The sequence below is a fragment of the Paramormyrops kingsleyae genome, chromosome 5 (genome assembly GCF_048594095.1).
Source record: "Paramormyrops kingsleyae isolate MSU_618 chromosome 5, PKINGS_0.4, whole genome shotgun sequence".
In the NCBI taxonomy this organism is placed as follows: domain Eukaryota; kingdom Metazoa; phylum Chordata; class Actinopteri; order Osteoglossiformes; family Mormyridae; genus Paramormyrops; species Paramormyrops kingsleyae.
This window is the reverse complement of record NC_132801.1, coordinates 3,280,929-3,306,999: the sequence shown is the minus strand read 5'-3', so window position 1 is coordinate 3,306,999 and position 26,071 is coordinate 3,280,929. Positions and strand designations below refer to the sequence as shown.

General features: G+C 50.6%; 1 protein-coding gene across 1 annotated transcript in view; it reads right to left on the bottom strand.

Annotated features, from left to right (window-relative positions):
* The window catches only part of cox10 (cytochrome c oxidase assembly factor heme A:farnesyltransferase COX10), a 34,910-nt gene extending 31,358 nt beyond the window's left edge, over positions 1–3,552 (bottom strand). The window contains exons 1-4 of the mRNA XM_023817036.2: positions 3,420–3,552; positions 1,457–1,599; positions 891–1,185; positions 638–762 (exon numbers count right to left, since the gene is read on the bottom strand). Coding sequence (XP_023672804.2) covers positions 638–762; positions 891–1,185; positions 1,457–1,599; positions 3,420–3,450 — 594 coding nt within the window. The 5' untranslated portion in view covers positions 3,451–3,552. The remainder of the gene's footprint in view (positions 1–637; positions 763–890; positions 1,186–1,456; positions 1,600–3,419) is intronic.
* Between the last annotated feature and the right edge of the window lie 22,519 nt (positions 3,553–26,071).

Genomic DNA, 26,071 nt, shown 5'->3' with positions numbered 1-26,071 from the left:
TATGTCTTCCAACTGCCCTCACAGTACATTATGGGAGCTGGACCAGCTAACGCTAAGCATCATGGAAGGCAAGGTACCACAGCCCAACAACAAAAGAATATTTCCTGTACTATTTATAAGTGTCTGTCCGCCACGTTGTCCCCACTCTGTGATTTTACATGGCCTACCACTTTGTGGCTGAGTTGCTGTTGTTCCCAAATGCTTCCACTTTATTATAATACAACTAACAGTTGACCATGGAATATTTAGTAGTGAGGAAATTTCATGAATGGCCATATTGCACAGGTGGCATCCTATCACGCTGCCACGCTTGAATTCACTGAGCTCCTGAGAGTGACCCATTCTTTCATAAATGTTTGTAGAAGCAGTCTGCATGCCTAGGTGCTTGATTTTATACACCTGTGGCTATAGAAGAGATTGGAACACATGAATTCAATGATTTGGAGGGGTGTCCCGATACTTTTGGCAATATGGTGTATATATGCACGTGCACCAGCACACACACGCGCACACACACGCGCACACACACACACACACACACACATGTGCATGCATGTGCACAGGAACACACACAAAGGTACACGCCTGCACAGGCATACACGCATAGCTAGACATGCACAGTCAGACGATAACAGACCTGGTTGATGGAATTGGCCGCACAGGATGCCAGTCCCGTGCCGAGCGACGCCAGAAGAAAGACACTGGGGTCAAAGGGCACCGGGGCCATTGCAAAGCCTGCTGCAGCCGTCGTGGCGACCAGGGCTGGAACCAAGGCGGGGGGCGGGGGGGTTAATCTGTTTCTCATAGAAGGCATATGTGCACATGAATTTTGTCTTATGATGTGCTCAGCCCCCAGACAGGCCCTTTGAAGCCCCCCAGCCCTGTCTCACCCGTGAGCTTGATCTTGGAGAGACGCGCATAGACACCAAGAAGCTCCCCTTTCTCCACCTTCAGCTCCCGCCACTGCCTCTCCGAACGAGCCTCTTGAGGGACCCCCGCTTGCATCTCCCTGGCCGGAGCCACACCCTCCTGTGGGGGAGTCTGCGATGGCGGCGGCAGCCTGAGGGCCGGCAGCTCCTGAACGTCCCTGATAACCGCATCGTCCCGCTCCTCCGGCAGGGCAGCCATGCGCTCCCGCTTGGGCTGTGCCTGCTGCCGAAATTCACCGCCGCCCTTCGTCACATACTGAAGACAATCGGAGGACCACAGTTACAACCAATGAGCACGCAGATTACTCTCAGCACCGCCAATCACCAGACAATGGGGCGGTGGCAAGAACAACAGCCAATAAGAATTCAGTTCCCCCGGCAAAGAGATCAGGACTCACAACTGCTTAGACAAAGTTTTTAAAAAGCTTTGCCTCTTAGAGACAGGATATTCATAGCATTACTTGGGTGCAAGGGGTCCATAACTCAACATATGAGTCGAAGGTTGAGAGTGAAGAGAGAAGCCAAACCTGTCGCTTTAGGAAGTTCAGGTGCTGGAAGGTAACGCATGCGGCAGGGCAGCTGTGAGCCAGCAGGGAGAGGCCGGGACCCCGCCGCTGCACCACGGCCACGCTTTCCGGAAGCTTCAGGATAAGGACAGCCCCCACCCGGCCTGGGGGGAGAGCGGACCACAGTGACTGGGACAGTTTGCGGGGCGAGACGAATGGAGAAGAGATTCCTGGGTAGACACCTGCTTCATTATCTATGAAGGACAGAGCTCATTTCACCCCTTAAGAAGAATATTTAGCAGCGTGACAAGTACAATTCCTTGTCAATGTTTGATAAATACTGCGATATGTATAAAGCAGAAAATTAGCTGAAAATTTACCCAAAAGAAAATATATCCAAAATGGAACTTATCTACCAATATAGTTTGTCAAATTACTGCTGTTGCAGCGAGTTGTACTAACAAACACAACGCAGTGTTAACTATCACTCGCTTATGCTCAATGCTGTCTCTATAGTCTCGACAATATTTCCATACATTGGAAGATGAAGGTCTTTCTATGACCGGTTCATATTCACTTCTCTTCACTAACTTTTGATTTTGTTACACTGATTTTTGACGTATACGAAATAATGTCGAAAAGGAACAATCATTAAAATTGCAAAGCTTGCTAAGGTTTCGTATCACAGTAAAATAAATTTACTGAAGGTTATCGAAAGCTGATATTACGGAGATAAGGTACACTGCAGTGTTTCGGATCTTCATTTGCGGCCCAGCTGTACCACTGTCCTTGCTGTGTGACAACTGCATGTGCATAATATCACACAGGTCCATAAACTGAAATACTGAAGACCCAGTTCTAATGCACAGTTACGTCGCAGGATCTTTTTCCCCATGGTCTTCTGAACTCTGTACTCCACACAGATTTTAACTTTACATTAACTCCACCATCTACCGGCAGTTTGTCACTTTATTGATATTTGCACCGGTATTGTTATTGTTCATACCCATTATTTATCGATCTGATACTTGCTTATTATTCAGTTACTCATACTACTTAAGTGTAATTCTGCTGCTTCCGCCATTGCCTAGATTCTAGACATTCAAAAACTGTTTAAGACTTTTTTTGCACTGTATATCTCCGCACAGAGGTCATGCGCAATGTTCAAGGGCATAGGTTTTTGGTATGGACAATGGGGACCTCCTACTGATATTGTAGGAGGATCCTGTGAGTTTAATGGGGTGAAATCAAACCTACGCACTTGAGAACATTAAGTCAGGTCACCCTATGCGGTGTACTGTTTACGGTTGGCTTGGCAGTAAAGCACCACTTTATTTAACATCACTGTGCCCATCAAACCTGGACAGGGGTATAAGAGTTTCAAACGGATTTAGCATCAACATACACGAACAGCTAAAGCGATTCTGGAGCCCAGTCGATAAAACAAATACCCGGGTTTTCGTGATCAGATCACTGGCGGTTGTAAATACAGTGACGTCTTGGAGGCTGGGCGATCACTAGGCCATTAGCCAGTTCGCTTCAGTCACCAGACGCTAGCATACCTTTGGGTGGATACTGTGTCAGGGTTTCAGCTCTCAATGCGTTACTTATATTATACATTAACACGGGTGACACTACCGCGCAGGTTTAGGGAGATGCACCCCTGAGCTTACAGTACAATCCAGTTACCCTCCGGCTCGATTTCGGAGTCCTGCTCGCGTAAAGAGTGCATGTCATTGGACTTAAATGAAAGGCTAAGGCGGTCTTCTAGTCGGGCAAACGGACTTTTATAACGAGGACCTGTGGGAATTCCACCGCAATGCAGCGGAAACGCCGATCCCAATAACATCTTTATTCTGCAGGACATGAATGAAACACGCCAAGGTTACCGAGAAAATAAAATCGTGGAAAAGCGGCGTAGCCCGACTACGACCAGGACCGCAGCGGGACACCACTTCAGAACCCCCCGGCGACAACGCCGTACCTGCAAGCCTGCTACATGGCGCTGTATACATGCTCTCGAGGCGGTAAAGCCGGCTCTGACACTGTCCTTCTCACATGCCGCCGGGCGCCATGTTACTCCGGCGCTACAGGAAGAACTTCCGGGTTAAAGCTGCCTGGTGTGCGCATGTGCGCTAGCTCCCCCCCCATTGGCGTCGAAATTGACTCTTGGGATAGGACCAAAGCTTTAAATGAATATGGTTATGACCAGTTTGTGCCATACAATATGCTTCAGTGCCAGAGCACATTGTATGTAGTATACGCGGCATATTAAATTAATGTGTTTTTATATTAAACTTTGCCGTAATATACAGCTGTATTAACAGAAATTTTAGTTATACATAGTTCCCTTTAAACATACACTTCCCGGCCAAAAAAGGTCACCATTTGAATTTATATCAGCAAATACATAAGAGCCAATGACTAGATTATTATTACAGCTCAGCAACGTTATCCATTAATAAAGTAAAGGCTGAGTACCAGAACCTTCTGAATGGCCAGGTTACACCTCCATCCAACATCAATTGATTTTTTTCTTCCCTGTTGGCATGGGCATACTCCAGGACAAGTATGCCAAGATTCTTTGGGTTCGAATTGTCAAAGAGTGGTTCAGGGAGCATGAGGAATCATTTTCACGCGTGACTTGGTTACCACAGAGTTGTGACCTTAACCTCATTGAAGGGCTTTGGGATGTGATAAAGGAGGCTTTATGGAGTGGTTTAACTCACTTGTCAATACAGGATATCAGTGAGAAATTAATGCAAATCTGGATGAAAATAAAGCGTGAGATGTTGCATTAACTTGTGGAAACAATGCCATGACAAATGTGCGCCATAATCAAAGCTACAGGTGGTCCAACGAAAATTTCAAATGAAATTTTTGGCCGGGCAGTGATTAACTAATGTTTTCTTATGAAATCAACATCTCAGGCAACCAAAAACAGGCAGGTCTGTTGTGTGTTAGGAAACCATGGCTAAAATATGTAAAATATCCTAATAAACATTGGCACAGCTGTGGGTTTTCAGTGGGCTGATTATTTTGGACTAGGCCAATGCAGTAATTTCGGCCTTGTTTCCACAGTCTTCAGAATTTCTCAGTGCCCACAACTAATGGTGGTGAAAATAACCATGTTGTCCTAACATGGTAGAATCCCATGGCATGGTGCTTTGAGACCCCGTAATATGCAATTTGTAAAGCCAAGACACTCTATGCCAGAACACAGTCTGTGCTGTGTGTTACGGCCCATCGACCTGTTTTAAGTAATTTCGAACTGTGTTTTCAAATGATATTGTTAACTTCCCTAAACAGAATCTCCCTGTGTATTTTTAAAACCAACCCCAGTGGTTTCCACAGCAAATATTAGACATTATGTTTATCCACTTTTCCTGTCCTATTTTTATAAGACAGCTGGTGCCATAGCGGTTACAGAGTTACAGACATTGACTTGTGACCAAAAATTCCAGTGAAGGAAATGCGTGATGTTGTATCACTGAGTACACACAACACGAATGTCTCCAACACTCTTTATGGCAATGCTATTTCATTAAAAAGCAATGTTATCAAAGCAAATTATCATTTTCTTGTCATCACTTCTGTTTATTTAATATATATAATTGAGTTTTTAAAACTCCTGTATTCCAATATCGCCTTGATTGCCAATGACCGACTTTTGGGTGACTTGTTACACTGTCAACGGTGAGTGAACTTGTCACCGGACCCCTCCCTGCCTGGGATGCACGTAATCCACCCCATCTTTAAGGCACATGGGCTGAGTTTCCCATGCACGCCTGGAATGACAGGGGAAATCCGGCTTTCCTTCATGTCGCGATCCGGCTGTTTCCCAGCTCTGCCGCTCCATGCGGCACACAGGCCTTTCCTGTCACTGCCGAATAAATCTGCAGCGCAGACCAGACCCGTTTAAATGCGAATTGCCTGCTAATTCGGCGCCTGGCCCGCTGCCGTCCTGCCCTCAGCTGGCCTCTGCACGGCCCTGCTCCCGCCTCTTATTTACGGCCGTCATCAGCCCCCTGCTGGATCCGAGCCCCCACTCCCCTCACGGCGCTCACTGCTGGGCATGGATTCAGCGTTACCAGGCAGGCTGATAAACATCCAGGTGATTCTGACCCCCCATCCAGGCCCCGAGTGTCCATTTGAAGGGAGAGGAGGTGCAGTCTCACAAGCACAGATCTGCCTGAGCAGAGATGACTGTTAGTTCTCTGTAAGCCATTTGCTCTCCTAACTGTGTCGCTGGGTAATGGTCCTCATCTTCGGTGCTTACTGATTTTTGTGGAGTTCTGTGCCCATGCAGCATAATCAGCCTCTCACTGCTGGGGAGGCTCTAGTAATCTCAGCTGGGCCCCTGTGCCTCACTAAACACCTCAAGTCAGACATATGCCGTTACCCCAGAAAGTTCTCGCTTTCCCACGTCTTCAGTGCCCCCCCCCAAACCCCCCAGGTTGACCGCGTTGGGTCGCCTCATTCTGAAGTACGATGCAGTGTCGGTGACTGTCACACCCCCAGTGCGTGGCCCTTACAGCCGCTGGGGACCTCCCTGCAGGTCGTTGGTTTGTGAACGAGCTTTCATGCTGTGGTGGGGAAGGGGGGGGTGTAATGAAAGCCAGCATACTGCTCCCCCTCACCCCCCCCCCGGTTACCGTGTCATGCTGTCCCCACTGATGCCCAATCACCTTGCAGAATTTATTACCCATTGTGTAGGATGGTATTTTTACCTGGCGTTGCACAGACACTGACATGTCGGTAATTCTGGGAGAGCGAGCAGAAGCTGGTGGCTGGGGCGGCTCCGGGGGGCACTGTCAACACGGAGGCTTGTGGGGGCGTGGCTGCTGTCTCTGAGACCCAGAGTTTGCAGTGGTGCAGTGGCACTAGGCTAATTCAATCTGCTAACTGTGTTTCCCTTCCTCCCTGACATTGCACTGCACTTATATCTCGTCTTTTGGTGTTTTATTATCATTTCCTAAAATGTCAGAGTATATAAATGTAATGACTATGTACATTATATTAGATCTGCATGAGTTTCTGATTTTCTGTCCTGCCCACTTCCCCAGTGCTCTGTGTACTTGTGATTTACATTGTCATCCATAGTGATCTCATTTGCTTGTACTTCACCTATCATTTTGCACACCTGGATTTATAACGAAGGCTTGTGTGGCTCAGCGGGTTTAACTGCTGAGCCTGTGATGGGAAGGCTGCTGGTTCAAATCCCAGGGTCAGCAGACTGACGTCACCGTTGGGCCGCTGATCAAGGCCTTTGCCCCCTAATTGCTCCAGGGAGTGGCTGTTGTGACAGGACATGGTGGGAGGGATGATGCAGAGTGCAGCTCACCAACAAGGCACTTTAAAGATGCAGAAAAGCAGAACCAAAAGCAACTGTGAGGGGTGGGAAAAGGCAGGATGGGTAGATGATGATAAAACTGAAACTAGAGGAGGAAATCAGAGGGAAGACAAACTGGCATCTGGAACCCAGGCTGAGTGGCGGCAGGTCGCGTTGCCGATGCCCATGGTGTGGCCCGCAAGCTGCTGCCATTCCAGTGATCCCAGCACCGCCATGACACAGGCCGTATGTCATCCACCATTAATGTTTTCAGTGTGCAGAGAGTCCTGACAATGGAAGCCCCCCCCCCTCGGCTCCAATAAACCTCCCGCCCCAGAGAGGCCAAGACTTGTCATCACCCCCACCCCAAGCCGAAGCATCAGTAAGATTTACGAGCACTGTCCCAAAGGCCGGCGTGTCCCGGCTGCATGGAGAACCCCCAGCTCCCGTGGGGGGGGTAGCTAGCAAGCATCTCCTGCTTATGATTCATTTCAGGGACTGAGGCTTGTTTTCAAACTCTGTCTAACAAGCCCTAGATTGGCGCCCTTGGAATTCATCAAAAAAAAAAAAACCCTCCCCCCCGTCCCAGGCATACATGGATTAGGGGAGCCAGGCTTATAAATGCCCTGTCAATATAAGCTGCAGAATTTAAATGTGTTTACATTCTGTTTAAGTTATTTAACCTCCAGTGGGATCCCATAAAGCACATCACACTTTATAAACTGTGGGACGCGACCCTATAAATACGTCCCTGTCACTCTGTGTTCCAGCCGCACGTCTGTTACACTCTTTCTAGATCCTATCCTGAAATGTTTTAATAAAAAAGTACTAGAAAATAAGGCCTTTTGGTGAGTTTGGGCATGAAAATGCTAAGCTACTGATTTTATTACATAGACTAACAAGGCAGGATCATGTACTAATAACCGCCTGCCGCCAGGATCCTAAGCGCCTTCCCAGCGTCAGTCGGCTTCTCTGTTCCTCTTTGCTGGGCCTCAGGGGTTGCATGCAGACATACAGCTTGAGAGGTGGCCCCTTTTAGCAGGGATTCGGCACATGCAAGGCATTATGGGAAGCCTTGGCCCCGGGAGGACATGAACAGGACATGAACCCACAACCTCCTGGACCCAGACCCAGGTCCCAAAACCCGCTGAACAACTTAGGATGGGGTGCGGCAGTGTGGCCCTGGGTTTAGAAGACGTTTCCTTCCCCGTAGTGCCAGAGTCTCAAATCAGGGCGCCTGCCTTTGCTATTAAGGCAGGACTGAAAATACCGCGGGATTTCTCAGTATAGCAACGGCCTGAGATCTGGGCCCAGCCTGTGGAGCTGTCGCCGCCGGGGGCCGGCGCTGAGATTTATGGTTTGGTTAGAAGGCAGGCCACTGGCGGCCTGCATTCGCCCAGTGTGGATGGGTGTGCTCACAGTACCATCGATGGCATTGAGAAGGAGGGGGCGGGGGTGCAGAGAGGGGACCCAAGAGCATCACAAGGCAACCCTCCAGAATGGTCCTATCTGGGCCCCAGCCCAGTGTGAGGTCAGCATTACCCCAGAGACACCGGCTTCAGGGTCCATTTGCTTTGGCTGAACTCTCCGTATCCCTCCTCTGACCACGGTGATCATAAGCGAACGGCCGGGGGGGTTTGCAGAGACGTCGTCTGCTGCCTGTGCCGTGTGTGAGGCGCCCGGGGGTCACGGCCAGGGCTATGCTGGCCCCGCCCTGCCCCCACCCTCGGCATGGCTTTCCCATCAGCCTCTGTCTGGTATTTGTTGGCCTGCACTTGCCCATCGCCAGGGCCTTCTTGCTGGCTTGGAGACGAGGCCAGACAGAACTACACGCCCTTAATGTGTTTGTCTTCTTAGAAAAGAGGAAACAAGGATGTCCAATTCTCCTGTGCGATGGTGCATGATCTCATAAATCCTTGTCTCTCGTCACGGAGTTAGATGCCTGCCACAAAATCTCTCCCCAAAACCCGGTAGTCAACTGTCACCAAGGATCTTATTTGCAAAATGACTCGGGGGCGGTCAGTCTGGACGAACGTACTGATAGTAAAGAATACGCTTTAGCACCCAATTACCAGCAGAAACAGCCAGTGAAATGACTGCCCATGCAAAGAGTACAACATATTTAAAGCAATTGATTAAGTTGACCAGCAATTAAGAACTGAAACGATGACAACTTGTGGCTCCCTGGATAGAGTCTGCTGTCCTTTTTTGATGGCTGAGTCACTGCCGTTTACATTTTAATCTAGATGGTGATTCCAGTTTTCACAGAACATCGTCGGAAGTGGAGAGCCAGGACGGCATCTCCATGGAGGACGTGAGCGGGCCATCTGGACTGGAGGTGCCTAAGCAGCAGGGAAACATCAGTAAATGCTTCCAAATGGTCCGTTCACTGGAAGGAGACCGGGATATCTGTCAGACAGATCTCCTGGGAACGGCAATGATGTCACCGAGTCGCGCTCCATCGTACAGGTTATTTGTGGGGGCTGTCTGTTTTTCCGGCCCGCTCCGGGTAGACGGAAGGGAATTCGCAGACGTAGGGAAGTACCACACAAAAACAGATCCTGCTGTAAAAGTGGATTTTATAGGAAGTCTGTTGCCAGTTTGTCTGACGTTTATTGGGCCTCCAAAGAGATAATTTCCCATCGATGAAAGCGCACCCGTTAAACCTGATCCTCTTACACACTGATTTGTATTTCATAAACATATGGTTGCGTCTCTATAACAACTTTCCACCTCTCCCCGTTCAGGCCTTTGAAGGACGCCGGTTTGGGACTATAGGGATAATGTTACACTGTAGATTCCAGCGCTAAAGGCCTACAAACCATCCAGACGCCCAGAGAGCATCAGTCCCGTCTGCCGTCAAGGGTCTAACGGTCCCGAGATAAAGGCTAGAGCCCTGGGGTCCAGCGCTGGGTGCTTTTAGCCATGCAGTGTTGCAGAAATGAATCCCTTTGATTTGGGGCCCTTTTAAAGGGCGGCTTATCATTCGTCAAGTGACGACAGGCTGAGACTCGTGCCACGTAAACACCACATGAAGATCTTAGACCCAAATTTGAACTTTGAACGCTTTACAACAAATCTTTGTGCGTTTGTGACTTCAGCCGTGTCGATGCTAATCTGCAAAGTGTCTTTGAGTAGTGGCCTGTCATCTCCCCCCTCATTCAGGAATCCCACAGAGAACATGGTTTTGCTGTCAAATTTTCCCTACTCCCTACCCCCCCCCCCCCCAAAAAAAAAGAAAACATTCCAGCTCAGTCTTCCAGCTTAATGTCATGGATAGCAGAGGACCAGTCGTCCAGTAAGAAGAATTTCTGGAAGAGATTCTCACTGTGGGATGATCTCTAGCAGATTTGTGGCATCAGCTTCTCCTCTGATATCTATGCCCCCCCCCCGTCTTCATTCCTACCCATCCGTCCTCACCATCTGATGCTCTGCACTCGTTTTTCATCCCCTGTTTTTCCAGTGCATGATGCAGTGAGGCAGGGAGACCACCCCAGCAAAGGCTCAGCAAAACTTATCTGGGTGTAAATTTAATTAGCGGGGGGGGGCGGGTCCGGCATAATGGCAAAAAGCACGTCAAGGACCCGGTAAATTGTGGGTGTCGAGCCGGCGCTCTGATGTCACGCCCCCTTCTCTTTTAATGGCCAACATTTGCATAGAGGGAAATTAAGCACATGCCACACATCACGCCCTTGGAATGCGAGCCACACAGGAGCACAGGTGGTATAAATCAGCCTCCACGTCGACGGCTTCCATTCGTTCCTCTTTGACGCTAATTGTTCTTCTTCGGTAGTAATGGGAAGCAGAACGGCCGGGGGGGACACTATGTGGGTTTGGCCCCTACGTGCCCCAGGATGCTTGCCCAGTTCCTCTCCCATCTATTGGCCACACAAAGGTCCACCAGAGCCCTTTGTGTGAAGTATGGACAGAAAGTCAGAAAAACATCATCAGGTCCTTTAGTGCAGTGGAGGAAGCTGACAAGAGAAACCTCACTGATGGAGGACTTTCTGCATGGAGGAGCAGAACCATGTCAGCCTGAGGATTAGACCCCCGCATATGTAGCACTGGCACCTGTCTCAGGTTGACTTCCTTGTGTTGTCCTCTCATAATATTCTCTTGTTCCTAATAACCTGCAAGCATAGTCAAGTCAAGTCAAATCAAGTCATGTGAAGTGTGCATCTAGATACATCTCCCAGTGGTATGAAAGATCGCTCCCCCAGGACCCCGGTGTGACAGCGAGCGACGGGGGAGGGTTTTACTTAGCTTGGAGTATTAACTAGACGATGTCAGTAAGTGTTTAGAGCAAGACGCTGCGCTGCATGAGTGTGTGTCCGTGCACGCACCAACCACCAGGGTCAGTCCTACCTCCAAGGCACAATTATGCTGTTAAGAAAGTGAAAATGCTGTGTTGCTCGTTATGTTTCCACATCCTCATGTATCACCCCTACGGGGGGGGGGGGCATTATCCTACCTAAATCTGTAGTGTTTAGCGACATCAGCAAAACTCATCGACGCACTGCAATAATTCCGTCGTTGGGCTGCAGGAATCCAGTTTTTCCCTAGCAGGTGGAATAGTGATTTAGCGGAAGGAGACAGACTCCCAGGACGAGCGACGCGGAACGGCGGGAACGCCGGCGTGTTCGGAATGGACATTCCCAGGTACGTGAGAAGCCTCTCCTCGTTGGGAGACGCTCGCAGGGGATTTCCTGCATGGCGTAGTTGTCGGAGAGCCAGATGAGGGTGGGGGAAGCTGTCAGATGAGAGCTACCCCCTCGGGCGGAGCAATTAACCAGGGGTGTTCAGGTAATTGCCTGTCTGGAATGTGTGAGGACCTAGGCCAGTCTGCGTGTGTCGCACTTGATAGATGTGTCTGTTATGTGCAGAACTCCTCACTTGGCCAGTGTGGTAATGTATCCTAATGGCAAGAGCAGCATGCAGCAGTGAACTAGGACCTGAGCTCATGATTTATGGTAACTGTCCTCAGACCTGTCATTTAATTAAATTATATGACCTGCTTTTGGCTCGTATAAATGATGTATATGCTTAGGAATCCCAGAGAAACTTTAAACAAGTAGCTTAACCGTCGTTAGCGATTGCCATTCCTCATTTTCCCTGCACAGAGCGCACGAGGGGACCCTTGTCTGTTCCCGGATCCCCTAATAATATTAGTTTTGCCAATCATTTTTTCGAGATTGGAACCGCTGATCTGCTGAATACGATGTGCATCCTGAAGCGGTACATGATTAACCATGGTGACAATATGACAGATTCTCCTCCCGCTAATTCAGCGCTTCAGGGCGAGAGGCGCAACCGCATGCCGGTTATCAGCCACAGAACCCCCCCCCCCCCCGCCCCGAAACAGCTGCGGAGAGGGTGGTCTTTATTGGTAACCTCAGCTCAGACATGATACAAATCCCCAGAGTACATTAATAATTGTCAGTCATCGCTGGAGTCTCTGATGCCTTTTAAAATATGGAAAATCCCCCAAACATTTATGCATGTTCTCTGGACTCAGTGGAGACCAGGAAATCGTTACGTGCAACATTATTTAGGTTTATTTAGACAGACCATACTTCTCACTGGTCCCACTGCTATGTAAAAAGGGGTCAGAGGTCACAGTTGGCGGCTGGCTAGCCTGCATGCACAAAGTGGTGCCGGCCTGACAGTGTGGACACGACCTGTCTGATCTTGCTAACCCTCTGACGTGACCCGATGTTTCAGTCTTTTTGGGCAGGATACTGATAAACAGATGTGGCAGGTTGGGAAACTGAAACCTATTACTGCCGTAACGAGGTTGTGTCTGGTCCCCATTTAAAGAAAAAAAACATCACAAATATATCAGGCATCTGTTATGACTACGTGGTAAACATCAGTACCTGGTGCCTTAGTGAACCCAACGTGTCTTCGAAATCTGGGCCTCTTAAATATTAGGTCATTGCTTCCTGTAGCAGATTAGCCACTGATAATCAGCCTGATTTACCAGTTCTGCCCTGATCCGGACTCTTGCCAGAACAAGCTCCAGAGCATATCGCTTTGTGCACCAAGTCCTGTCCGCGCGGTTCACCCTGTGCAGGGGGCTGTCCATCACATCAGCGCCCCTCTCTGTCCCTCTCTGTTCGGAGCAGCTACTCCCACCTCTAAGTGCTTGATGTGCGTTTTCCCATGCTTCTGCTTCCCCGTGCATCTGCTTCTATCTGCTTCTGCTTCTCTCTGCTTCTGCTTCCCCGTGCTTCTGCTTCCCCGTGCATCTGCTTCTATCTGCCTCTGCTTCCCCGTGCTTCTGCTTCCCCGTGCATCTGCTTCTATCTGCCTCTGCTTCCCCTTGCATCTGCTTCTATCTGCTTCTGCTTCCCCATGCTTCTGCTTCTATCTGCCTCTGCTTCCCCGTGCTTCTGCTTCCCCGTGCTTCTGCTTCTATGTAAAACTTCAAATGTGCTGATGCCTTTGCTGAGGTGCATTAGTTCAGTATTAAGACTGAAGTCACAGCTATTCATCATTGACGGGTTTGGCAGCATGTAAATCATAGCAACGCACAGGTCAGCTAAGCTCTTCACCACCAAGATAATGACTAGCAGCTGATTGCTAATGGCTAATGGATATGTAATGTGTCTATTCACTAAGCCCGACTTAGAAATGGAGCAATAGAATATTAGAATTAAAGTACATGTCTTTGCCTTTGTTAGATTTTTACAGGCTGCTGGTATGTAAAGTCTAAACAAACAAGGGGGTGGTTTGCAGTCACATTCATGGGGCATGTCATCCGCTGGTGGATCAGCACCTCTAAGGCCTCCTGCTGGCCATCTTCACCACGGTCGCCAGACTGGAGGTGAATGTAAAGGTGAGCGGGCAGGAGGTAAATTATTATTATTTGAAACTGAATTTGAGCATGATGAGCATAAATGTTACAGCCCTCTGTGTGAACTCAGTCACCTGACACTCTCTGCCTGTCAATGTCTGTCTCTGTCTCTCTGTATCTCTCAGTCTCTCTCTGCCCTGTCTTTGTCTCTCTTAGTCGGTCAATGTCTGTCTGTGTGTGTGTCTCTCTCTCTTTGCTGTGTCTCTGTTTCTCTCCATCTGTCAATGTCTCTGTGTCCCGGTCTCTGTCTCTCTGGCCATTCTCAGTCTCTCTCAGGCAATCAATGTCTGTCTCAGTCTCTTTCTGTCTCTCTGTCTTCCTCTCGATTAGGTCCCTTAGTTGTCGTCTCTCTCTGGCCTCCCTCTGTCTCTCTCTTTTTCTACCTCCCTCCTCTCCTTCCCTCCATCTCTGTGTCTATTTCTCCTTCCTTCCCAGCTCAGTTTCCTATGTTTTTATACCATCTCCTTCCTGGCCCAGCTGCCCCAAATCTAGCCGACAGTGAGCAGCCTTGAAACAATTAAAATCAGTGAGAGCGGCAGAGATAAACACAGAAGCGATTAAAGTAATGCCACTTTAGGAGAAGCCTGGAAATGGAGCTCAGACGTGTAGTGCTGGGGAGGGGGGGGGGGGGGGTGGTTGGTGTCCGAGCAGCATGGGGGGGTCAGGGTGCCCCCAGGGGCCTCCCGCTGTCCAGGCTCATTCTGCCCTCGGAGGCCCTGGTTGTAACCTGCTGTGCCGCTGACTAAGGGAACAGGCAGAGTGGGGCCCGGATCTTCAGAAATGGCCCCAAATTACTGCTCAGAGCCTTTTCCTGCCCCCCTCCCCCAGTTTATTTGCTTAATGGGCTGAAAAACAGCACCTTGGGGTGTTACGTGTCGTTAATGGCCCCCGGGGTCAGCCTGTCTCGGTGTGTCCCAGCAGGGTGCACCATCAGGATGAGGCGCTGCTGGTAGTGATTCACTAGCTTGGGGGGGGGGGATCTATAATCCGGAGGAGCCAGGTTATAGCCCCCCTCCCCCCACCAATGGAGTGGAGTATATAGAGGATACTGACTGTCTGTGTGTGGTCCACGTGTGGTGCAGAAAGGCCCCCATCCCATAATGCCGTGGGACTGGTAGCTTTTGACATCTTGCCAGAAGATCATGCTCCTTCGGTCTTCTAGTCATCTGCACCCCAGAAGAAAAACCCAGCAGGGTGTGGACCCTGCCGTCATGATCCACACCTCGCTAGACAGACAGATAGATAGACAGACAGACAGATAGATAGACAGACAGACAGACAGACAGGCAGGCAGATAGATAGACATACAGATAGACAGATAGACAGATAGATAGATAGATAGATAGATAGATAGATAGATAGATAGATAGATAGATAGATAGATAGATAGATAGATAGAGGTATCTGTCTGCAGATTCACAGACAGGCAAAAATACATTAAGCTGCTGCACCAGCTTTTACTTATTAGCTTATTGTTTCAGGGTAATTTAATTTGTTACTTACCGGCCGATATTTTTATTCCATTTGAGAGACAAATTAAATAGCCTGGGCATTACAAACGACGCAGCCAAACAAGACTGGCAGCCATAACCATACCTAAGAGAGGTCAAACCGACATAATCTCATAACCGCTGGGTGAGTGAGCAGATGCAGGCTCTTCTGTGCCCGTTATGGGGGCCTTTGGTCCACAGAGGCGCCGTGGCCACGGTTTTGGGACCGGCAGCCCTGGCCAGCGCAAGCGTCATGCAAGCCCGCCGTGTGGGGGGCAGGAGGAAGGAAAGCGGAGGAGTCGTCCTGGGGGAGGGGGCCAGATGCGTATTTTCAGCACCTGCAGTCTGAGGTCATCTGTGAAGATGTTTAGCTCTTCAAGTGGCATTTTCCTGACCCGTGCTTTTCAGCTCTGCTCCTTTAAAAACGTCGTCCATCAGTGATTCCTGCAGCATAAGATCACTAATGGCTCAGTAACACCCCCACCCCCACAAACACACACACACACTGCAGGCCATGTCCCCCCAGGCCCACAGCTGGACAGCAGCTTTGATGGTCCACCTTGCCTTCTTGGGACATCTGTCTGGGTATCGAAGTCCAATTCATCAAAGTCCAAGTCACAGGGCCAAACAAGGTCTGAGGTGAATCCAAACGTTGTAGATAGGTTTACTTCTTTGGAGCAGGGTGACAGATCTGAACTGTCTACTGTGTCGTCAAGAATCAGAGAGGAACCTCTCTGGACACCAAGCCTTCAGGGCTCTTCATGGACGTCAGCACTTTGTCTTCTAGATTATTTTTCCTTCAGTACTTCCCCCTCTCTGAACAAATTTTAGGGTCCATCAGAACTTGGATAAAAGTTTGTTTGGTTGGTCTTGGTAGAACATTTGCTCCAAGACCTCCATGTCCTACTTCAGCATAGTCCAGGTTTCTCCAGTGAACAGAGCTTCTCTCTTCTCTAATATACAATCTCTGTGAAGTCAGAGATGGCTTTTGAAGCAGCATTTCCTGGCCTCTGCAAGCTTAAAAAGCCTGTAATTATTTCTGTCAAAAAAGTTAAATTCCGCAGCTGTGTTCAAGAATTCCGTAAAAATTCAAGAACGCAGGAGGTCTGGACATAGCTGCTGCAGATGACCATGGCGCTGAGTTGTCAGCTGTAGACAAACACCGTGTTGAGCTTGTTTCTACTGTGAGGCTGCTGCAGACGACCATCACATTGAGTTTGTTTCTCTGGCATGGCTACTGGAGATGACCATCGTGTTGAGTTTGTTTCTCCAGTGAGGCTGCTGCATACAACCACCCTTTCAAGACTAACTCACATGGACAAGCAGCAACAGGATAGCACATACATCCAGATGGAGACTGTAACCCAAGGTGGTCCAGTTGTAATACAATTGAGTGTGAGAGACCTACGAACAATTGTGATCTTCGCAGCGTCTTTCATGTTCATTTTTAAAGAGCCAGCTTGCTCAATATCTCTTCCCAGCAGCCCCTGTGCCCTCTGAAACTGTCCAATAGCGTTACATCGCCAGGGCAGCTGGGAGATGTAGTACATTTTTAAGTAGCGCTGCTGAAAGAGGAGAGCGCAGGAAAACTAATTTCCTCTTAGTGAGGCTATATTTGGATATTGATTCAGATAATATGTTTTGTAATACTTCAAGACTTATGGCCAAGATTAAGGTAACATCAAGACCAAATGGGCTCAAGATTGATATGAGTCCAAGATCAGATCAAGCTGTCTTGAGACCAAGACCGGGTTTTGAGAACTTCAACTCTGAAATCAACATACAATTGAAAGGGTTAGGGTCAGACAGTACCTGGAACAAATGGTGTTAAGGGCCATTTTAAAGGGAAAGCGAAATCTCTTTGGCAACCAAAGAATTTAAGATTCGTGTGACAGGCACAGCCTCCTATCTCCCCCCAAGCCACACACTGGCCTTTATAAAGGCAGTTTACCCATGAACAGCCGGGTCCTTTTAACTTACACAGCCAGACGTAAACCTAGGTCTAATCGTTGTTGGCCGCAGTGGAAAAGGTCGTGACCCCGTGTGCCATAGGTCTAGGTGTGTATCCCTGCATACCTTGCCCGCATGCTCATACATATTTTTAAACCCATTACAGCGTCATAGGGTGCAGATTGACCCCCGTCCATCATTGCTGGGGAAACGCGCGTGACAGCTGCTCCGCGGACTCCCCATATTCAATCCCCCGTATCTGTCCGCTCGTCTTTGGCGGGTTTTTGTTTTATGGGCGACTTCAAAGGAGACGGATGAGTGGCTTCACAGCTGATGGGGCCTCGTTACGGCATCAATCACGCTTCAGTCACCGCGGCCCCAGGGCCCATTTAACACGTCTGCCATGCGGCACGCTCACCGGCTAGCGGACGGCCATTAATCCATCCGTCTCAGGCGCCCACGCGGCGGCGTGGAGTGGCCGTCCGGCTTCTCAACATGGGATTGGTAGGTCGCTGGTTCACGCTGGGGGTGCATATGATCAGAGTCATCCTCACTCCCAGCCCCTAGGAGGGTCAGTCTAATGTGATATATCTGTGCCATTCATCTTCATATCTATCGCTCCAACCCAAATCCCCTTTCAGACACGCACTATCACCCTGACCTTTTCTAGACATTCCGCAGAGGGGCTGTATGTGTGATCACAAATGTCCATGTCAGTCGTACTGGACATTAAAAGGACCCTCTACCCTGATAGCTCCCTAGTACAAAGTCTGGGCAATTTCCCATTGAGCCCCATGTGTGAATGGAGTAGGAAATCGTCTGGAGAATTCCCAGCGAGCGAGTGGTGTGTTGGTGACATTTCTATCGTGCGACTGGTGCAAAAATGGAAGGATACAAACAACCAGGAAATCTGTCAGTAAGGCCGGACGCCGAAATTGCCTGACTGATTCAAATCATGACAAAGAATGACTCAGTTGTGTGCGATCAATTTACAGACTGACTCTGTGACTGCGGTGTGATCCGGACTAAGGCTCAGGGGAACAGCAAATGTCTTCGATGCTGCCTTGCCTCCTGCATGCTCTACCCCAACGGCACCCCCCCCCCCCCCGTAACCAAGCAGAGTATCTGTAGTAGGTGTGAATGTGCCTGACACAGACAATCTACACTTGTGTGCCACATAAGTGAAACGGACCCGATTCTCTGGACATGTCCGCCTTTACATCCCCCCTTCCCGCACGAGTGTCTGGCTGCAGTGCCCTCCCCGGGCGTCGAGCCAGCGACCGTTAACCTGGCATCTCAGTTCTGTCGGCACTAGGCTGCCTGCAGTTTCAGCGTCAAAAACATCGACTCACCCCTGAACCGCATGACGTGAACAGCGCTGAGCTGATGTTAAAAACACACCATTACGCCCGTGATGGTGAAGCTGGTCCAGAGGTCAGAGGTCAGGCGTGCAGATTCCCAGCCCTCCATATTGAGTATCGTCAGGTAGCACGAACCTGAGAGCCCCCCCACCCCGTTTGGGGCTTGGTTCCGGTCCTGGATGCTTATTACAAAGCGTTCTGCATCGGCTCCCTTCCAGTACTGGCCATTTTATCACAGGCCGGAAACGCTTCCTGTCCAAGTGTCATGGAGGCCTGAATCCCAGCCAGTGAGATGTACGGATCAGCTCTCACTCTACTGGGGTCCATCCAATTTATCTAGCAGATGCTTTTGTCCGAGCAATGTACCGCTGAGAAAGCAGGATCAGACACCCCCATGAGTAAATGGGAGTTAGGGTCCTCGCTCAGGGGACCCACAGTGAAATCACTTTGTCAACCCTGGGATTTGAACCAGTGACCTTCTATTCACACAAAGATGTTTGCAGATCTGTGAGGATGCAACGTGGCTCCATTCAGAAGAGAAAGGTTTCAGCCCAGGGGGCCAATGTGGGAAACAAAGTGATCTTGGTGGAGGGGTGAGCCTCAGGTGGTTAGCCTAGTGATATCATTGGCGATTATGCTAAGGAAATTGAATGGGCATCACCTGACTTTGCCCCCTCCCCCGATGTCCACGCCCTCCATGTTACACTTACACTTGAGCGGTCATCTATCAGCCGTGCACACGGGCACCTGTGCCGGAAGCAGCCGGAATGCCTCCTGAGCCCCTGTGAAGACACTGTCCCGCCTGAACGGTCCTCGCTGGCAGGTACCTGCCATGCTGCAGATGCCAGTGTCACAGGGGCTGGGGGGCTGCCAGTTAAATGGCAGCTGAACACTGGTTAAACGCCTGGGGGGGAGGGGGGCACTCCCCCTGACAGCAGTGTCACTTCTAATCTCCTCCATGTATCAATAAGCGAATGAGCAGCGAATGAGTAGGGATTGAGTAAGGATTGAGCAGCCAGCAGCACATGGGTGGGGGCCCGGCCAGACGTGTGGAGACGACTATTGTGCGCCTTTAAAATGCCATATTTCCCCCCCCCCCCCCCCCACCAGCCCGTACAGGGGTTGCCATTACAGGGTCCTCCCCCAAAGTGGGGGCATTTTCAGAGTGCTGCCAGGTCAACAAGATTATTTATTACCCTTTGACCTCAGGCCTCTGGGAGCTGGAGGACCTTCTGGGAAGACTGGGAGGAGCGGCAGGCTGTCGGCATCCTTGGGACTCAGATCGACGCCTTCTGCCGCGTTTCCATGGCCGCCAGTCTGCATACGAGCTGGTGTCACCACTGGGTACCAAGCAGTGACATTTCCATTTCATTTGATTTTTTTTTTCTGCTTTTGGTGGCAACATAATTCACCCATGACCAAATCGTTCACCCCCGAGTGAGCCATACAGCGAGAGCTCATGGCTGTGGGGGGCACGCTGATTACAGAGGGACGTCTACTCACCGCTCTGTTATCGCCACGAAATAAATGATAACCCCCCCCCCCGCCCCCCATGTGGAGCCTCGTTCTATGCCACCCAGCCCGCCCTCCTTGTTCAGTGTATCCATGGCAACAGCACACCGCTAAACCACACACCTGTTATTTCTTTCACCCGAAGATGTTCCCGTTACCCTTCAGCACGCCACTCGCATCCCCGCCATGGATCCAGGCTAAATCACTCGTCTGTTCATGTGCTCGTCCTCTGCCCCTCCCCCGCCCCATTTTTCACGTGATGTCGGTGCCGGCCGGGTGTTTGATGCCAACTCAAGGCAGGACCAGCAGGCACTGTAAACAGGAGGCGGACGCCCTCAGGGCCGCAGCCCTTGATATTGTATTTTCCAGCAGGAAGGCAGTTCAATGCCCGCCCAGTGGTGTCACCAGCACAGCCTCTCTCAGATCTTATGGAAGGACCCCTCAGCCAGTCCCTGGAATATTCTGTCGCCTTGACGACCGACATACTTCCATAATAAGTCAGCTCCTGCCCAGCTCCTATGTTAAAAATGGTTAATGAGGAACAGGTCAAAGATTGGTCACGTGACCTTGAGCCCAATATAAGAGAAATGTCATAGAAACGTGTCCCCCAGAAGTCTGGAAGTTAGGGGGGACATGGCTTGTGGCTGCTGTGCTCCCCCCTGTCAGTCCCGGTGATTCTCCTTCCTGCTTCCCTGCGCTACCCTCTCATTATGGATTAATGTTCTGGTCTGGCGGGTGTTTCTGCCCGTGCCAAATATGCATGCGGCATCATCAGTTACTGCACGGCGGCCTTGGGATTTCCACGGGCTGGGAGGTTACCGGCGCCGGACGCGTAAATCAGAAGCTCAATGTGGAGGACGTCCCCCAGGGCCAGGAGGGGGGGGGGGCGACGCAGCCGCAGTGAGGGGCTCTGGCCCAGGACCTCCAGCTATGGGCCGAGCCCCTGAACCGCTTAGGAATCCCATCGGGAGAATTACAACGGGACCATGTCGCTGTTTGGCTTTGCCATGGCAACGAGCGGAAATTCCTTACGAAAAACGTAATGCAGGGTGAACGTGAGCAAGTACATCGTTGGTAGTCTTCTCAATCCAGGCTTGTCATTACTGGACTCCCCCCCCCCCCAGTCACTGTCAGTGAGGGGTTTTAAGTTCCCGACAGCACACCACAATGGTGGTTTACGCCACACAGTAGGCGGGATTACAAATATCTGACATCTCATTGGCTGCTTTATGGTTATAGCTGACAGTGATTGGCACATGGAAATACCATCATTTCTTCCATTAGTCATATATTCCATAAGCTGGGACCACTGGCCTTTCATCTTTAACTAGTTCTTCCTACACAGGCCCTACAGTTCGGTTTCTGGTCTCCTTTCTGGTTTCAATGTCACTTTACTCTCAGGCAGTTACTAGGAATCTTACACATAGCTGACCTTCATCATCGTTATCATCATCATCAGTTGTAGTGGGCATATGAGCTGAACTGATGCTGTGGCTGCTGAACATATATAGAAATATACTAACGATAAGCTGGGGGGGGGGGGGGGTGAAGGCCTTGCTGAAGGACCCACGGACATGTGGTTATTCTGCCGAGGTCAGACTCAGACCAGCAACATTCCAATCTCAAGTCGAAAAGCTTAACCGGTTGAGCCACTCACCATCCTCTGCACGCTGGCTGGAAGCACTGAGTTTGAAAATGAGGAAAAAAACAGACCAATGTGGTGATGTCATTCAATGAAGACTGTGATTGGTTAAAGTAGTGAAACACACGCCCCTCCCTTGTTGAAACGCTGAACTCAGGAAAGCAGGATGTCTTCCACGGATGCTGCTAAAACCTGGGACAAAGTGGAGATCCCCACAGTGGCGGGGTGTCCCACCTCCCACCCCTCTGACCCAAACAGCTCTGAAGCAGCCCAGTCACTCTCAGATTGTTTGGAGGCCTCATCCTTCCCAGAATCCCCTGGGCAGTTGCACATCGAAGCAGTGAACTCTGTGGTATAACCGGGGTCCTTTTAGAGGTAAAATGGCGGTAAGCCCCCCCCCCCCCGCTCTGGCACACTGATGGGACTCTGACAATGAGTTATGCTTTAAGCAGTGAAGTGTACATTTTTATTTTTATTTTTCATGAACTCTGTCATCCACACCTGAAGCTTCCCTCTCTCCATGTCTCTCTGTCTCTCTCTCTCTCTCTCTCTCGCTCTCCCCCTTCTCACTCCATCTTCCCGGGCCTCTCTTCCTCCCTCGACATCTCTTCTTTGTGAGAGTGGTGAATGAGAAACATTGCCTCTCATTGGCCAGCTGCTCCATCAGAATGAACATCTGGGGCGACCTCAGACCTACAGGTCTGGTTAGACCCCCAGGTCGCACCCCCTCAGCCCAGCCCCCCACTATCCCTAACTTCCTCCTGAACATTACTGCCTTTGAAGAGCAACAAAAAGTTAAAATATCAGGAGTCAGGGGTCCATCGGCCTCTTCCCTGCTGCCCTCTAATAACCCAGACCGCAAGCAGCAAACCGCAACCGACACCCCCACGGCCCGCAGTTCCGGTAAACAGTAACTAAGCGCGAGCTCTTCATCCATGGGGCGACGCGGCTTTGGTGTCTAACCACGGAGCTGACGCCTCCATCATCAAAGGGCCTGGCCGGCCCCCCCACTTTACCCTCCTCCTCGGCCCTGATCACAAGCCCCCCCACTGGGTTTAAAACCCCGTGAGGTCCAGGTGGAGCAGCTCTCCTGCCTGAAGCCTGTATTGTGGGGTAGCAGGTGAATATTATCCCCGTCACTCCTAGGCACCAAAACACACAGCACTACAGTTAGAACAACAGCCAGACAGTCAATAACACCAATTACTGTCCGCCTCTGAGGCTCATAATGACCAGCTCCAGTCTGCAGGAGTCAGCGTGGCACCTTGGACAATGGAGGGTAGTGTAATCTGGGCGGGGGGTGTGGTGTGATGGATGCGGGGGGCCGAGCAGCCTGTGACCTCCGACCTCTTTGCCGTAAACTCCTACTCTCTCTCTGCTCTCAAATCACAGTCATGATAAAAAGTGTTTAAAGTCTCAAAAAAAAAACTTTTTTTCTTCTCTAAGTGCCATGTGCCCAAAACGGCCACGGCCTCTGCCCTCTCTGAAGTATCTAAACACAGTTACGGGCTATTTCGCCTCATTTTCCCTACAGAAATGCCACAGTTTTGCCATATGTATTTACTCATCCATCATTCTTGTTTTCACAGGTTGCCCAATAGGCTTATTTTAGGGATTCGGGAATCAACTGGCCCCCACAGCGCCCGCCCCCCCAGATCGCTCCTGGATCGCCCTGTTGTATCGCCTTTGGTTAGCTGTTTGTTAAGCATGTGCAGTGCGTGGGGAGTGGCCTGTGTACATTCCGCTGCATTTCTCTGAAGGCATGTTTACGGATCCCCGACCTGCCAGATTACGGCTCCCTCTTGTTCTCAGGTGAAGAAAAGACCAGATAGCAGGCAGCTCCTCTATAGCCGGGCTGTCTACGCCGGCATGGCTCTCCTGAGCGCTGACACCGCCCCCTGCCCCCCACCTCCCACTGATGGTGGACCTCTGACCTCATTTGTACCCAAAGATGCTCTCAATAGCCTCGCCCTGATGGGGCTGCTTCCCACCTGATCAAGGAATGTCTACATGACTTTGTTCGTAGGCAGTATTAGGTCGTATTACCATTGCCCAGGCTGTATTAGTGTTGTCCAGGCTGCACTGGCACTGTCCAGGCTGCACTGGCATTGTCCAGCCTGTATTAGCATTGTCCAGGCTGCATTGGCATTGTCCAGGCTGTATTAGTGTTGTCCAGGCTGCATTGGCACTGTCCAGGCTGCATTGGCACTGTCCAGGCTGTATTAGTGTTGTCCAGGCTGCATTGGCATTGTCCAGCCTGTATTAGCATTGTCCAGGCTGCATTGGCATTGTCCAGGCTGTATTAGTGTTGTCCAGGCTGCATTGGCATTGTCCAGGCTGTATTAGTGTTGTCCAGGCTGCATTGGCATTGTCCAGGCTGCACTGGCATTGTCCAGCCTGTATTAGCATTGTCCAGGCTGCATTGGCATTGTCCAGGCTGTATTAATGTTGTCCAGGCTGCATTGGCACTGTCCAGGCTGCATTGGCACTGTCCAGGCTGTATTAGTGTTGTCCAGGCTGCATTGGCATTGTCCAGGCTGTATTAGTGTTGTCCAGGCTGCATTGGCATTGTCCAGGCTGCATTGGCGTTGTCCAGGCTGTGTTAGTGTTGTCCAGGCTGCATTGGCATTGTCCAGGCTGCATTGGCATTGTCCAGGCTGTATTGGCATTGTCCAGGCTGTATTAGTGTTGTCCAGGCTGCATTGGCATTGTCCAGGCTGTGTTAGTGTTGTCCAGGCTGCACTGGCACTGTCCAGGCTGCAGTGGCACTGTCCAGGCTGTGTTAGTGTTGTCCAGGCTACACTGGCACTGTCCAGGCTGTATTAGTGTTGTCCAGGCTGCATTGGCGTTGTCCAGGCTGTGTTAGTGTTGTCCAGGCTGCACTGGCACTGTCCAGGCTGTATTAGTGTTGTCCAGGCTGCATTGGCATTGTCCAGGCTGCATTGGCGTTGTCCAGGCTGTGTTAGTGTTGTCCAGGCTGCATTGGCACTGTCCAGGCTGTATTAGTGTTGTCCAGGCTGCATTGGCATTGTCCAGGTTGCACTGGAGTTGTCCAGGTTGCACTGGAGTTGTCCAGGCTGCACTGACACTGTCCAGGCTGCACTGACCATTTCCAGGCTGCACTGGCACTGTCCAGGCTGCAGTGGCACTGTCCAGGCTGTGTTAGTGTTGTCCAGGCTGCATTGGCATTGTCCAGGCTGTATTAGTGTTGTCCAGGCTGCATTGGCATTGTCCAGGCTGTATTAGTGTTGTCCAGGCTGCATTGGCACTGTCCAGGCTGCATTGGCGTTGTCCAGGCTGTATTAGTGTTGTCCAGGCTGCATTGGCGTTGTCCAGGCTGTGTTAGTGTTGTCCAGGCTGCACTGGCACTGTCCAGGCTGTATTAGTGTTGTCCAGGCTGCATTGGCATTGTCCAGGCTGCATTGGCGTTGTCCAGGCTGTGTTAGTGTTGTCCAGGCTGCATTGGCACTGTCCAGGCTGTATTAGTGTTGTCCAGGCTGCATTGGCATTGTCCAGGTTGCACTGGAGTTGTCCAGGTTGCACTGGAGTTGTCCAGGCTGCACTGACACTGTCCAGGCTGCACTGACCATTTCCAGGCTGCACTGGCACTGTCCAGGCTGCAGTGGCACTGTCCAGGCTGTGTTAGTGTTGTCCAGGCTGCATTGGCATTGTCCAGGCTGTATTAGTGTTGTCCAGGCTGCATTGGCATTGTCCAGGCTGTATTAGTGTTGTCCAGGCTGCATTGGCACTGTCCAGGCTGCATTGGCGTTGTCCAGGCTGTATTAGTGTTGTCCAGGCTGCATTGGCACTGTCCAGGCTGTGTTAGTGTTGTCCAGGCTGCACTGGCACTGTCCAGGCTGTATTAGTGTTGTCCAGGCTGCATTGGCGTTGTCCAGGCTGTGTTAGTGTTGTCCAGGCTGCACTGGCACTGTCCAGGCTGTATTAGTGTTGTCCAGGCTGCATTGGCATTGTCCAGGCTGCATTGGCGTTGTCCAGGCTGTGTTAGTGTTGTCCAGGCTGCATTGGCACTGTCCAGGCTGTATTAGTGTTGTCCAGGCTGCATTGGCATTGTCCAGGTTGCACTGGAGTTGTCCAGGTTGCACTGGAGTTGTCCAGGCTGCACTGACACTGTCCAGGCTGCACTGACCATTTCCAGGCTGCACTGGCACTACCCAGGCCCTGCAGCCCTCTTTCAATGCAGGCTGGTAGCCTCAGCTGTGCCCAGACGTAACAAGAACACCATAGGGACACCCCTGGCAGAGGCTCAGGGCCTAATGGAGACGTCTCTGGGCCATTAAAGCAGATGGTTGTCATATGTATGCAAATAAAGAGCGAATAGGAATGGTGTATGCCCCCTGCACCCCCCCCCCCCCCCCCCACCACGACCTGTCTGCCTAACAAACCGCACAACCACGGCCCAGCCGGTGATGGCCTGGCTCCTGATTGTGTCTGCCGGCCCACACGGATGAAAAGGGGCCCATTAATCATCATTT